At 36.3% G+C, this 14,329-nt stretch overlaps 1 protein-coding gene and 1 pseudogene across 1 annotated transcript in view; one reads left to right on the forward strand and one right to left on the reverse strand.

Moving 5' to 3' along the window:
* Window positions 1-53: 53 nt before the first annotated feature.
* Window positions 54-14,329, forward strand: part of SGPP1 (sphingosine-1-phosphate phosphatase 1) — a 58,526-nt gene continuing 44,250 nt past the window's right edge. The window contains exon 1 of the mRNA XM_037832570.1: window positions 54-913. Coding sequence (XP_037688498.1) covers window positions 215-913 — 699 coding nt within the window. The 5' untranslated portion in view covers window positions 54-214. The remainder of the gene's footprint in view (window positions 914-14,329) is intronic.
* Window positions 12,381-13,697, reverse strand: LOC119530874 (annotated as a pseudogene).

Below are 14,329 nucleotides of genomic sequence, written 5' to 3' on the forward strand. Positions count from 1 at the left end.
GACGCGAGCGCGCGGCGAGGGAGGGGCGCGCGGGACGCGAACGCGCGACGTGAACGCGCGACGGCGGCTGCGGCCTGTGGTGCCGTCATCCGGCTGAATCGAGCGGGTTGAGCTGCGGCTTCCCAGGCGCGCGGGCACGGCTCGGAGCTGCGCCCGCTCTGTCGCCCTCCCGCCGCCTGTATTCTTGTCCGCCGGCCGTACAGGTCCCGTTATCATGTCGCTGAGGCAACGCCTGGCCCAGCTGGCGGGCCTTCTGCAGGAGCCGCAGAAAGTGGCCAGTTTCCAGCGGCTGTGCGGGGTGGAAGCGCTGCCGAGCCGCTCCCCCGCGGCCGCCGCCGACCGGAGGGAGGATGAGGGAGAGGCGGAGGTGCCCCTAACCGGAGATCCCCGACGACGAGGGCGGCAGCCAGGGCCACCCGGGGACCCTCAGCCCCCTGGGAGCGACCGCAATCAGTGCCTGACCAAGCCAGCCAGCGGCGGCGCCCCCAATGGTGTGCGGAACGGGCTGGCGGCGGAGCTGGGCCCAGCCAAGTCGCGGGTCGCGGGCGCTCTGCGCCGCAACTCGCTGACCGGAGAGGAGGGTGAGCTGGCCGGCGTGAGCAACTGGCCTCTCTACTACCTGTTCTGCTTCGGCACGGAGCTGGGCAACGAACTCTTTTACATCACCTTTTTCCCCCTCTGGATCTGGAACCTGGACCCTCTGGTGGGCCGGAGGCTCGTAATCATCTGGGTGCTGGTCATGTTCCTGGGCCAGTGTACCAAGGACATCATACGCTGGCCGCGGCCCGCTTCGCCGCCTGTGGTCAAGTTGGAGGTCTTCTACAACTCCGAGTACAGCATGCCCTCCACCCATGCCATGTCCGGCACCGCCATCCCCATTGCCATGATCCTCCTAACCTATGGCCGCTGGCAGGTAAGGTTCCCTCTCCTCGCCCCTCTCGGCCTGGTGGTAGTTCAAGATGCCCGGGTGAAGGGTGGATTAACAGAATCTCGGAATTCTCCTTGCTCTCTAGTTATTTTCATCTGGACGTTCCCCTCCAAAACCTTTCTTTCCACAGGTTTCCACGGTACCCACAAACAGACCCTTTCTAGGTTTTAAAAAATTAAATAGTATGAGAGGGGGATATAAGGGAGGGATATGGGATTCTTGGTAGTGGTGTTGTTTTCTGTCCTTTCTAATGTATTGTATGACACTTTATTTTTCTTTGTATTACTGTCTTTTTTATTCACCAAAAAAAAAAAACAAAAAAAAAACCTCACACACAAACACTTTTTCATAGTAATCAGTATGTTCAAGGTGCTGACTGTGGTGATGTATGTACAACTATATGATGAAACAAATTAAATAACCAGAGAAAACCTGTAAAACTGTATTGTAACTGTCAAACTATAGCTATCAGACTATATTTTAGTAGCAGTGCCTTTCTTAGAACCCAAAGGAAGTGCATTTTATAGAATACTATATAAACATTGGTCTTTGGTTGAGTTTTTAAACTTTTAATTCCTGTGATGCACAGTGGAAGTGAATTTTCCCTATAATTAATCACTAGGACCTTGTTTTCACAGTAATATACAGTGCCACCCCCAACATTGAATTCTTTATCAGATACAGGTAAAGTCTTTAGCTTTACTGTGAAACAATGTTTACAAAACCTTACTTTATTCAAAACCTGCCTTGTGAGTTCCAGGCAATGAAGGAATGATTTTTAAATGAAAGCTGCCCTTTATGGAAGTTAATGCAGCACGGTCTACCTGAGTAACTTTAAGGAGTGTGGTTGCTAATTTGCTGGCAGACATAAAGTTCATCTTCTGATCACTATCTGTAATATCAGTTGTTGACCTGTGGCAGTATTCTTGTACTGACTGGAATAAAAGCATGAGTTTAAGGTTATTCTTAAAGATAGGGTTCTTGAGGAGACTTGTAGGTGCGTAAAAATGGCAGCTGTGACAACAGGGTTATTCTGACAATCAGGGATGAGTTTTTAAAAGGGTTTTATGTTTTGATTTCTTCTTTTGGCCTCCCATTTTTCAGTTTTCTATGGTCCATAAGTGTTACTTAGGTTTTAAAAGTAAGTTGCTTTCACGTAGAAGCAAATGTTATTCTTAAACTGCTGTGCTTGCTTTATCTGTCCTTTAAGTTGTAAAGAGATTTATTGGTCCTGCAGACCAGTTCCCTTAATTTAACAATGAAGTGCAAAGTTATGGAGAATCTTTGTTAGGAAGCATACTTCCTCTGTTTTTCTTCCCTTATTGCATAAAATCATCTTATGTTCAGAAATTCACATTCTGTGTAAAACTACATTATGATAAGCTTCCTTATCCCAGATTAAATGCCAGTAGATAAAATCGTGTCCCCATGGATATGTCTATATAGTATATTTCTCTTACTGTAAAACAGAAAATATGTAATGTACATAGTAAGAATGGCAGAATTACTAGTGAAGAGTACCATAGAAGGTTTTTCTAGAGGAGACATACAGTGATATTCAGATTGTAAAGTAGTGCCACCTATTTTGCATGATAAATAATATCTCAAAATTTTTAGTTAAATTTAAATATTTCAGAATTTAAGATTGTCAGTGGATTATACTTGGCATGATAATTACTGGTAAGCTAATGATGTTTCTCTTAATTTCATGAGACACTCAGGATTCTATAACTATAAGGCCTTTTATAACAAACTCCTCCTCAGAGAGTAGCTATGTTTCATACTGGTAATATTAGCAGTCCAAGTAAGAGAAAATAGTTATTTTTGCTCTTCACTTATTCAAAGCACATGCTAAGCAGGAAGTCTGTAAACAGTACTGTCAAATTGTTTAGGGGTTACAGCTATCAATATAATATTTCTGCTTATTTGAATTATCAGAGTAAGTTTAAATTATAGTTTTTGAACAACCTAGTGTGTTTAATTTAAAGTTTGAGGCATTTGTATATTATATAATTTTACAATTTTAGAATTTGAGCTGGATAGGACTTTGAAAATCGAGTCTGAAACTGTCATTTTATAGATGTGGAAACTGACATCAGAGTTAACCTTGTAAAATTAGTTTAAGTTTCTATTTTATGTCTTTTTTATCCATGAAAACATACGTTTGAATAATTGTTTACTTTTCAGTTAGCTGTTTTGAAATAAAGACTCCCTTAGATGAAAATTTTGTCTTTATATTTGACTGTAATAATCCAGTACATAAACCAAAATGACTAATACTTTTTTTTTTTTTTTTACTTCTTTTTGTCCTTGTCATCAAATGAAAACAAAAGTACCTTCCTTTCCTTAAGTCATTTTAGTTCTCTGTCAGTTAGTGTTTTATATTTGCAAAGGGGGCCCCTTGCATTTCCAGAATGCTAATGAAAAAAATTTTAGAAACCGGAGTAAGAATGAAAACAATGAAGACCTGGTGTTTTTCTAATTAACAGCAGTTTGGGTTGACTGTCCTGTCCTTCTGCTGTGCCTCTGCTGCTTACTCTGGACAAGCATGGTTTCTTCTGTATGCCAAGGTTGCTGAAATAGCTCTAGAAACTGAGTTAGCTCACGTACATCCTTTTGGCTTGCAGTAGCTACTTCACTCCCCACCACTTAATGTTCCTACCCTACTTGAAATTTGTTCAGGATTTACCTCCTACATTGAGCCTTTTTAATTAACTCTTTCTGTTTCATTATTCCTTGGTTCTTAAAATGACAGGGTAGCAAAAAATTGCCTGGGGACTTATTAAAGGACAGATTTCTGCACTTCACTCCCAGAGATATTCTGATCCATTAGAAAAGTGACAGGCATTGCATTTTACTAATTTCCCCCAAATATTTTTTTAGGAAGAAATGTACCTTCTTCAACCCCTTCCAGTAAAATTAACTCTTGATCCTTAGAATATATGTTATATTTGTCCAAGATTGCTGTCTTAGCTCCTTTGCAATTCCAATCTTTCCGTCTTTTTGAGGTATGTTATAATACAAAAAGGGAGATTGGAGCAACATAGTGCCAAGCAGTTATTTGATATTGGAAGATTTTAAAATATTTTTGTGGTGAATATAAGATAAAAAATGTTATGGCATTTCTTCAGGAATTAAATAACTTGAGATCCACTACCCAGGATAGTAATTATTGTTCTTATACTATTAGTTGGATTGGTTTTTGTAGCCTGAATTGGAAAAATTTAAGAAATAAGGGGTACCAATATTAAAAAAATAGTCCTTGAAGAATAATCTGAAGTAAAAAATAAAACACTCCTTTTGTATTTATTTATTTATGTATTATAATTCTTTCCAGAAATAAAAATCCGTGATTTAAAAATAATCATATAATCAGTTCTAATGATCCTTATTTAATTATTTAATTATTGGTTAAGGAGGTTTTAGGTGAATTTCATTTTCAAAAAATTAGTCTTTTTTAAAAAGACTTAAAATTAGCCAAACCCATTCCCAACTCGTCCACATGCCTTCACTGCTTTTTACAATAATAATAATTATTATATAATAATAAACATCATCCTTACTATTAACATTTATTAAGCACTTACTTTGGGTCAGACATTATTCCAAATGTTGTGTACCTATTACTTCATTTAGTTGACTCTATAACACCTTGGTGTTTGGTGCTACTATTAATACCAGTTTACAAGAAGAGGAAACTGAGGTACAGGGAGGTTAAGCAACTTACTCTGTAAGTGACAGAGACTGGATTTAAACAGACAGACTGACCCAGGAGCTTACAGAGAAAACTTTGCAAATCACACTTTGTATGTGATTTTTAAAGTATCTTTGCAGCAATATATACCATTTAAAAAATAGATATGACTGCTAAGATACAATGATATCTATAATATGATTCAATATATATTATGAACTTATACATATATATGATTAAATACATAAATATACGTTTATACTTATATGCTTGAGAAGGTGAAATGTGTATATGTATATATATATATATGCACTATCCACAAATAGTTGTGTTTTAACAGATATTAAGATGGCTGAATATTAAATGCTGATTTGATCAATCTTCCTTTTCCTTTATCTTCCAAATATAACTATAAACAAAATTCATTAAGCATAATAACAGCTTTGGAAAAGAAAGGCACATAAGATATTGTCTTGGCCCAAGAGGGCTTTTGTAGCCCAAGGACGAAAGAAAGCACCGCACAAATTCTAAGACCTGAGCTTTTATTATAGGGCTTACCTACAGGGTGGGGAAGTCGAGCCACATTGCCCTGAAATCAGGAGCTTCTCTGGATGGATTTTAGGAGCTGCTCTGAATGGCGGCCAGTTCAGAGCACAATGTGTAAATAGTCCGCACTTTGAAGGGCTGAATAAGCTGCTTATAAGGGCTCCACGTTCCAATGGGTATGAGAACATAAGGCAGGGAGCAGGGGTTGTGCAGTGTAGGAAGGGGTTAGTTGTCAACAGGGAAGAGGAGAGGATTATAGAGATAACAGTATCTCAGGGAATCTCAGGGAGGAGCTAGTTTCAGTTACAGATTACAGTTAGCATCTGATATTACAAGGAGAAAAGGTCAAACCTCAGCTGTCCTAGGTCAAGCAAAATGCTGTGTGCAGTTCTCATGACACTCGGGGGCCAGGGGCTCCTACAGATATCCTATCAAAATAAAGTATTAAAGGAAGCTACCTGTGAAGTCATGAATAGCTTACAAGAAGAAAGACAGAAAGTAAGAGTTACAAAAATAGGTCAAAAATGGCAAAGACTAGAAGAGGCTTCATGAGCCAAGGGAAACTGATCATTGTGGTAATTCTGAGAAGAAACATAGTTTACTGAAAAATAGAATTGATTTGCTACACTTGATTTATTTTTTTACCTAGCCAGATAATTTGAAATGGACATTTTCCTGATTTTATAAATGCCTAATTCTTAATTTAAAAATAATTTCATTTATTTATTTCAATATACATGGTACAAAATTTACATAAAAATATGAAGAGGAGAGTACATTTCTCCTCATTCTCTGTAGCACAGCTACGTAGGTCTTTTTCCCAGAAGAAATCGTTACAAGTTTCTTGTTTAGCCTCCCAGAGATATCTTTTATTTTTGTAGAAATATATTTATATACTTTACTTTTCATACAAATGATAATGTGCTATACCATTCAGGACCTTGCTTTTTTCCCTTAGAAATATATTGTGGAGATTTTCCTTTTCTTTTAGCCAACAATTTCCAAATATTAATTGTATTTGTCTTAAATGCCTTACGTGGCTTAACTCTTTTAATCCACATAAAATCCTGAGAGTGTTATCACTGTTTTACCAGCAGTTTGGCTCCAAAATGGTACTATTTTACTGTATTATGTTGCCTCTCCTTGTTAACACATTCCATATTATACATAGAATTATCTAATTTTTTTCACATTTTCCTGATGTTCTAATATATTAATGTAGCATAATTTGTTAAACGTATTGGCTATTCCAGGACTGTAGGATTACAGTCTTTTCCTAGTACAATGACATAGTGACTGTTTTTATATACAGTCAATTCTTGTTGTTTTGTAAAGTCACCACTAACACTGAGTTAGCAAATACTGAACCATTACCCCTGGGGAAAATACAGGGTTAGGTTCCGGCTAGCCTCTGTTCAACATTGTCAATACAAAACCTTATATGTGTTTCTCTTTAAAGATACCTTATGTCATTTGCTTCCTCTTTTAATTTGTATACAAAGATTCCCTAGGAAGTTCTGTTTCATCAGCTTTTTAGAGACTGCCCCCTTTTAACCCCATCCAGAAACAGTATCATTGCTTTCAGAACATTTCAGAGCAGTATTTAAACAAAGCCTCTGAAAACAAATTTAAACAAGTTTAATATCATTGGGAGTTGGGTGTTGGAGCTGATTAAATAAGGTGTTGATTCACTGATACTGAACTCATGACCACTGTAACTCATGTTTGGAAAAAGCATGTACTTTCTCAGAACAGCATATCATAGTCTTCTTGCACTTAGGTATACTAGACAGCACTTCAGCACTTGTGAGCTATTTTAAACAGTGAAGTGACTGAAGAAAAGCACAAGAATGAGAAAAATGTGGCATATGTACCATGAAAAAGACACTGGTTTACAGTATGAGAGCAGAAACAAGAAGACAGAATTTCATGTTGTTTGCCCTCAGCTGGGAATGTGCCTCTCAGGTGACTCACCCCCCCCCCCCCCCCGCCGCTGCTCTGAGCATGTCCACGAATGACCAGAAAAGCGCTGCAAATACTGATTTTGAATGGTTTCAGTATTTGATATGGGGATTACAAATACATTTTAGCAAGTAGGCAAACTGGAAAATTCTGAATCCATAAATAATGAGGATCAACTATGTATGTATTTGAACACATTGCTGTGTCAAAGTATATGCATTTGAAGTTTAACAGATAATGCAAAATTGCCCTCCCTAAAAATTATATCAACTTACATTCCTCTCAGCAATATATGAGAGTACCTGATTTCCTACACTTTTATTAATGTAATCAGACTATTTGATTTTTTGCCAATCTGGTAAGTGGAAAATAATTTTAACATTATATTAATTTGCATTTCTCTTATCAATAAAGCTGAACAGCTTTACCTAAATTTATTGGTCCTTTATCTTTAGTTTTCTGTGAACTACCTATTCAAAGCCTTTCTCTACTTTTTTTGTTTGATTGTTGGTATTTCACTTTACTGATTTTTAAAACTTTCCCCATCAAATTCTGTTGTTGTTGTTGTTTTAAGACATTGCTCTACCTTCAAGTAATACACTGCTTCAAGTATAACATAAGGACATGTCTTCCAATTTCACCCCTCCTTTTCTTTGTGGTATTGTCAGATATTTTATATCTATATTATAAAACTCAATAATGCTTTGTTAGTTTTTGTATATTATTGCAGTATATAATGTGGAATGTGCTAATATAGAGTTTGGGAGATGGTACAATTTTTCTTCTAATGAGCTTCTTTTCACATTTTTTTTGTACTACAAATCTGCTGGCAACTAATTTTCATCTTAGCTTTTTTCTCTGAAAAGTATTTTTTCCACAACCACATCAACACTGTAAATTTCTGTTTTAATAGTAGCCATTCTAGAGGGTGTGGTAGCTCATAATGGTTTTGATTTGCATTTCCCTGGTGGCTAATGATGTTGGGCATCTTTTCATGTGTTTTTTTGTCATTTGTGTATCTTCTTTGAAGAAATGTCTATTCATTGCTTTTGTCCATTTTTTAATTGGGCTGTTTGTGTTTTTATTGTTGAGTTGTAGGAGTTCTTTATATATTCTGAATATGAAACCCTTATTAGATATGTGGTTTCAAAATATTCATGTGGGTTGTCTTTTTACTTTCATGATGAAGTTCTTTGATACACAAAGGTTTTTTTTATTTTGATGAAGTTCCATTTATCTATGTTTTCTCTTGTTGCTTGTTCTCTTGATATAAAGTCTAAGAACCTTTGCCTAACACAAGGTCCTGTAGATGCTCCCTTATGTTTTCTTCTAGGAGTTTGATAGTTCTAGCTCTCATATTAAGGTCTTCAATCCATTTTGAGTTGATTTTTGTATATGGTATGAAGTAGCAATCCACCATCATTCTTTTGCCTGTGGACATCCAGTTTGCCCAGTACCATTTGTGGAAGAGACTGTTCTTTTCTCATTGACTGGAGTTGCATCTTGTAAAAAATCAATTGGTCATACATATGAGGGTCTACTTCTGACTCCTCAATTTGATTCCATTTCTCTATGTCTGTCCTTGTGCCGGTATCATGTTGCTTGGTAGTAAGTTTTAAAATCTGGAAGTGTGAGTCTTCCAACTTCATTCTTTTCTTTAAAGATGGTTTTGGCTATTCAGGGCCCTTAACCCTTCCATATAAATTTGATGATTGACTTTTCCATTTCTGCAAAGAAGACTGTTGGAATCTTTATTGGTATTGCAGTGGATCTGTAATAGCTTTGGGTAGAATTGACATTTTAACAATATTTAGTCTTCCAATCCATGAACATGGAGTATCCTTCCATTTATTTAGGTCTTCTTTGATTTCTTTCAAAAACTTTTGCAGTTTTCCATGTACAAGAACTTTACATCCTTGGTTAAATTTATTTCTAGATATCTAATTCTTTTAGTTGCTATTGTAAATGTAATTTTTTTCTTTATTTCCTCTTCAGATCATCCATTGCTAGAATATAAAAACATCCCTGATTTTTGTGTGTTAATCTTGAACCCTGCCATTTTGCTGAATTCATTTATTGACTCTAGGCGCATTGTTGTAGGTTTTTCAGGATTTTTTGTATATAGGATCATGTCATCTGCAATAGGGAGAGTTTTACTTCCTCCTTTCCAATTTGGATGCCTTTTATTTCTTTTTCTTGTCTAGTTGTTCTGGCTAGAATTTCCAGTACAATGTTGAATAACATTGGTGACCATGGGCATCCTTACCTTATTCCTAATAATAAGGGGAAAGCTATCAGTCTTTCACTATTGAGTATGATGTTACCTGTGGGTGTTTCATATATGCCCTTTTTCAAGTTAATGATGTTCCCATCTATTCCTAGTTTTCTAAGTGTTTTTATCAAGAAGAGATGCTGGAATTTGTCAAATGCCTTTTCTGCATCGAGGATAATGTGTTTTTTTCCTTCGTTCTGTTAATGTGGTGTATTACATTAACTGATTTTCTTATGTTGAATCACTCTTGCATACCTGAGATAAATTCCATTTGATTGTGGTGTCTAATTCTTTTAATGGGATGTTGGATGTGGTTTCCTTGTATTTTGTTGAGGAATCTTGCATCTATATTCATAAGGAATATTGGTCTGTAATTTTCTTTTCTTGTGGTGTCTCATCTGGCTTTGGTGTGAGGGTGGATGCTGGCCACATAGAATAAGTTAGGAACTGTTCCCTCCTCTTCAATTTTTTTGAAAGAGTTTGAACAGGATTGGTGTGAATTCTTGAAATGTTGGTAAAATTCACCTGTGATGCCATCTTGTCCTGGGGTTCACTTTGTTGGGAGGTTTTTGATGACTGATTCAATCTCTTTACTAGTTATTGTTCTGTTGAGAGAGTACTTCTTGAGTCAGTGTAGGTAGTTTTTGTGTTGCTAGGAATTTGTCCATTTCATCCAGTTTACCTAATTTGTTGCCATTTAATTGTTCATAGTATGCTCTTAACAATCCTTTTATTTCTGTGGCTTCATAGTATATTCTGAAAATCCCTTTTATTTCTCATTTTATTTTGTTTGCATCCTATTTTTTATTTGTTAGCCTAGCTAAAGGATTATCAATTTTGTTGATTTTTTCAATGAGCCAACTTTTGGTTTTATTGATTCTGTCTATGGTTCTTTTATCTTCTGTTTCATTTATCTCTTCTCTAATCTTTGTTATTTCCTTCCTTTTGTTCACTCTGGTTTTAGTTTGCTCTACTTTTTCCATGTCCTTCAGTTTTGAGGTTCGGTCTCTGTTTTGAGATCTCTTTTTCTCTTTTAATTTAGCACTTAGAGCTATATATTTTCCTCTCACCACTGACTTTGTTGTATTCTGTAATTTTTGATATGTTGTATTTTTGTTTTCATTTGCCTTGAGATAATTTCCTAATTTTCTGGTGAGTTCCTCTTTGACCCATTGGTTATTTAAAGGCATGTTGTTTAATTTCCAAATATTCGTGAATTTTTCAGTTCTTCCTCTTTCCAAATATTTGTGAATTTTCCAGTTCTTCCTCTCTTTGATTTCTAGCTTCATTCCATTGTGGTTGGAGAAGATTTTATGTTGTATAATTTCAATGTCTTTTAATTTACTGAGACTTGTTTAGTGACCTAACATATGGTTTATCCTGGAAGATGACTCATGTGCACTAGAGAGAATGTGTGTTCTGTCCTTGATTGGTGAAGGGTTCTATATATATATGTCTGTTAGTTGTAAGTTGGTTATAATATCATTCAAGTCTTTTATTTCTTTATTGATCTTTTTCCTGGAGTTTGATCCATTATCAAAAGTGGTGTATTGAAGTCTCCTCCTATTAATGTAGAACGACCTCTTTCTCTCTTGAAGTCTGTCATTATTTGCTTCATATATTCTAGACTCTGCCATTAGGTTCATATAAATTTATAATTGTTGTTGTCTTCTTGTTGAATTGACCCCTTTATCAGTATATAAAGACCTTTGTCACTCAAAACAGTTTTTGACTTAAGTCTATTTTATCTGATTAATATAGCAACTCCAGCTCTAGTTTGGTTACTGTTTGCCTGGTTAATATTTTTTACTTCCTTTCACTTTTAACCTACTTGTGTCTTTGAATTTAAGGTGAGTCTCTTGCAAACAGCATATAGTTGGGTCATGCTTTTTTATCTATTCTGTAAATCTGCCTTTTGACTGGAGATTTTGCTACTTGAGCTTTGTAAGTCTTATACATTTTAGTCCTTCAGTTCTTCCATTAATGTGTACTTTCATATTTATTTGATTTTTTGTAGTGAACCATTTTGAGACCTTTCTCATTACCTTCTGTGTATATGTTTCAGATATTTTCTTTCTGGTTACCATGGAGCTGAAATTTAACATCCTTAATCTATAGCAATCAAGTCTGATTTGTTACCAAATTAACTTCTATAGCATACACAAACTATGTTTCTGTATCTCTGTCCCCCCCACCTTTTTGTTGTATTTGTTACAAGTTATATCATTAGACATTGTATGTATGTATACATAGATTTTTCTTTGCTTTTTATGCATTCACATTTTAGAACCTGTAAAAAGTTAAAAGTGGAGTTACATACCAAAAAAAAAAAAAAAAAACAATACTGGTATTTAAAATTCCCATATCATTACTTTTACTGGAGATCTTTATTTGTTTACATCACTTTGATCCTCTGTCTGGTGTCCTTTTCTTTCAGTCTGAAGAACTCCCTTTAGCATTGCTTGTAGGGCAGTGCTTGTATAAGCTTTTGTTTACATGGTAATGTCTTAATCTTGCTTTCATTTTTTTTTTTATATACAATTTTTTTAGTAACAAAATTAAAAAAGGTAATGGCAATCTTCATCTGTTTTGAACAACGTACTTTGAAAGGGTTAAACTTCAGAAATTACTTAAAGGTAAATAAGATTGGCATCCATAAAGAATACTATTTATAAAAGAAACACAATTATAGAGGCTACTTTAGAAAAGACTGAACTTTGGGCTTTTGAATAGGAAGAGTGCACGATGATCGACAGCTGTTCTGGGAAGCACATGGGTGCAGGAGTGCAACACTACACCACACAGACTGGCACCACCTGTGGACAGCACCTCTTCACTGTTTTTCAGAAAAAAGGAGAGTATATGCATTGGTGAGCTGTCTCTGTTTCCAGTGAGCAGTATATGCCTAACATCATTAAGAAAACAAAAATAAAAATTGAAGGAAGGCAGCCCTTTTAAACAGGAAGGTGGAATGTGGTTTATGTGTCCCCATTTAACACGACCAGGCGGTTCTGCTGTAATGTAGGTTACCCTTGGCATGCTTCAGTTCTAAGTCTGCCGGTTCCACTAAATGTTTTCTGAATGCAGCAACTCTTCTTGTCTTGAAATCTATAAGTTCTTGTTTTGCTGATTCAGATATTTTTTCAAATTTCTGACAACATAACTGTTGGGAAGTTTCAACCTGCAGTACATCTTTATTTTTCACTCTTGCTTTATCAAGTGCTTTATTAGCATTTTCATAATCCACTAGTGACCTCCTCTATAAAGGAGATCCTTAGCAGCTTGAGATTCTCTTAAGTAATATTTTAAAAGGTCAGAAAATTTGAAGTCTTCATCAGCAGACTTTACTTATGCTTCTATTTTTCTTGTTTTATCAAACAGTTCTGAAACTTTGAGAAAAAACTTGCATGTAGTTGTAGAATCCTGAGTTCCTAAAGCGTATAATGAAGAACCAATCCTATTGTAATCATCTACAGCACTTTTGTATGATCGTGCCATCCTATGAGATTTAGCAGATGCATCCTTAACTTGGTTATGATATTCTAAAAGAAATGTTCGTTCATGCTCAAAGAAATCATCTACATCCTTTACTCCTAAAACAATTACTCCATCTGCTGATTTCACCATGTTTTTAAAAAAATCTTCAAGTTTTTCTTTTTTATTTTTTCCTCATACACTCAAATCTTGATTATATTCCAAGAAGACATAGAAATTTAAATCTTTTCTCAAAATTGGATGTGCTGCCACATGGCACAGGAATACTTCATGCATTGCAACTGAATATTGCCAAATATTCAGCTTCCAGTTCCTGTTTCATCTTTGTGAATTCTTCTTTCGTCATCAACCCTTCTCGTCCTCCAAGCTTCTGTAGTTTTTCCCTTGAAGCATCAAAATCAGGTCTTGGTGGTGCTGGTGGAATAATGTAACCTGCATAGTCTTCATTTTCGATGAAGGAATCGTGAAGCCAGATAAATTCCTCATGTTGTTGAACAACAGAAAATTCATTTTGTTTAAAATTTGGCAATGAACTCTTTGTGTGAAACAGTGAATTTTACTTTATCCCTTTCACTAAGAGCATCAGAAATGTCCACCTGCAGAGCAGCATCACTTTGAAGATCTACATTTATTGCTTTAAGTCCGTTGTCCTCCTTGGAGAGGAGGTCGGGGCTGTTGTCCAGGCCTTCCTGTGGGGTCATCAGGACCTGGCATGCCGGAAGAGAGGGTGGAGTGGGGGAAACACAAAGTGAAACATTGGTGCCAGGCCCGCACTGCCCCTGTGCCCACCCGACGCCCATCGCCCCCACTGCCTCTTGCTTTCATTTTTTAAATACTCTGTTCCTGAATATAAAATTCCCTGTTGGCAGTTGTTTTCTTTCAGTACTTTAAATATTTCATCCCACTCCCTTCTTGCCTCCATGGTTTCTGATGAGAAATCAGCATTTAATCTTATTGAGTCTTCATTGTACCTGACACGTTGCTTTTCTCTAGCAGTTTTCAGAATACTCTCTTTTTCTTGGGTATTTGACAGTTTGATTATAATATGTCTGAATGTAATTTTTTTTCAAGTTGATCATGCTTGGGGTTTGTTGGTCTTTTTGAATGTGTATATTCATATCCTTAATTAAATTTGGGATGTTTTCTGCTATTATTTCTTTGAATATTCCTTCTGATCCTTTCTCTCTTTGTTCTCCTTCTGGGACTCGGCTAGTGTGTGTATTGGTGGTGTTCCACAGTTCTCTTAGCCTTTGTTCACTTTTCTTCTTTCTTTTTTCTTTTTGTTTCTCAGACTGAATCGTTTTATTTGTCTTATCTTCCATTTCACTGATTCTTTCTTCTGCCAATCAGCCGTGAAACTCTGTAGGGAATTTTTCATTTAAATTATTGTGGTCTTCAACTCCAGTATTACTGTTTGGTTCCTTTTTGTAAT

This window comes from Choloepus didactylus, chromosome 4, assembly GCF_015220235.1.
Source record: "Choloepus didactylus isolate mChoDid1 chromosome 4, mChoDid1.pri, whole genome shotgun sequence".
NCBI classification, from domain to species: Eukaryota; Metazoa; Chordata; class Mammalia; order Pilosa; family Megalonychidae; genus Choloepus; species Choloepus didactylus.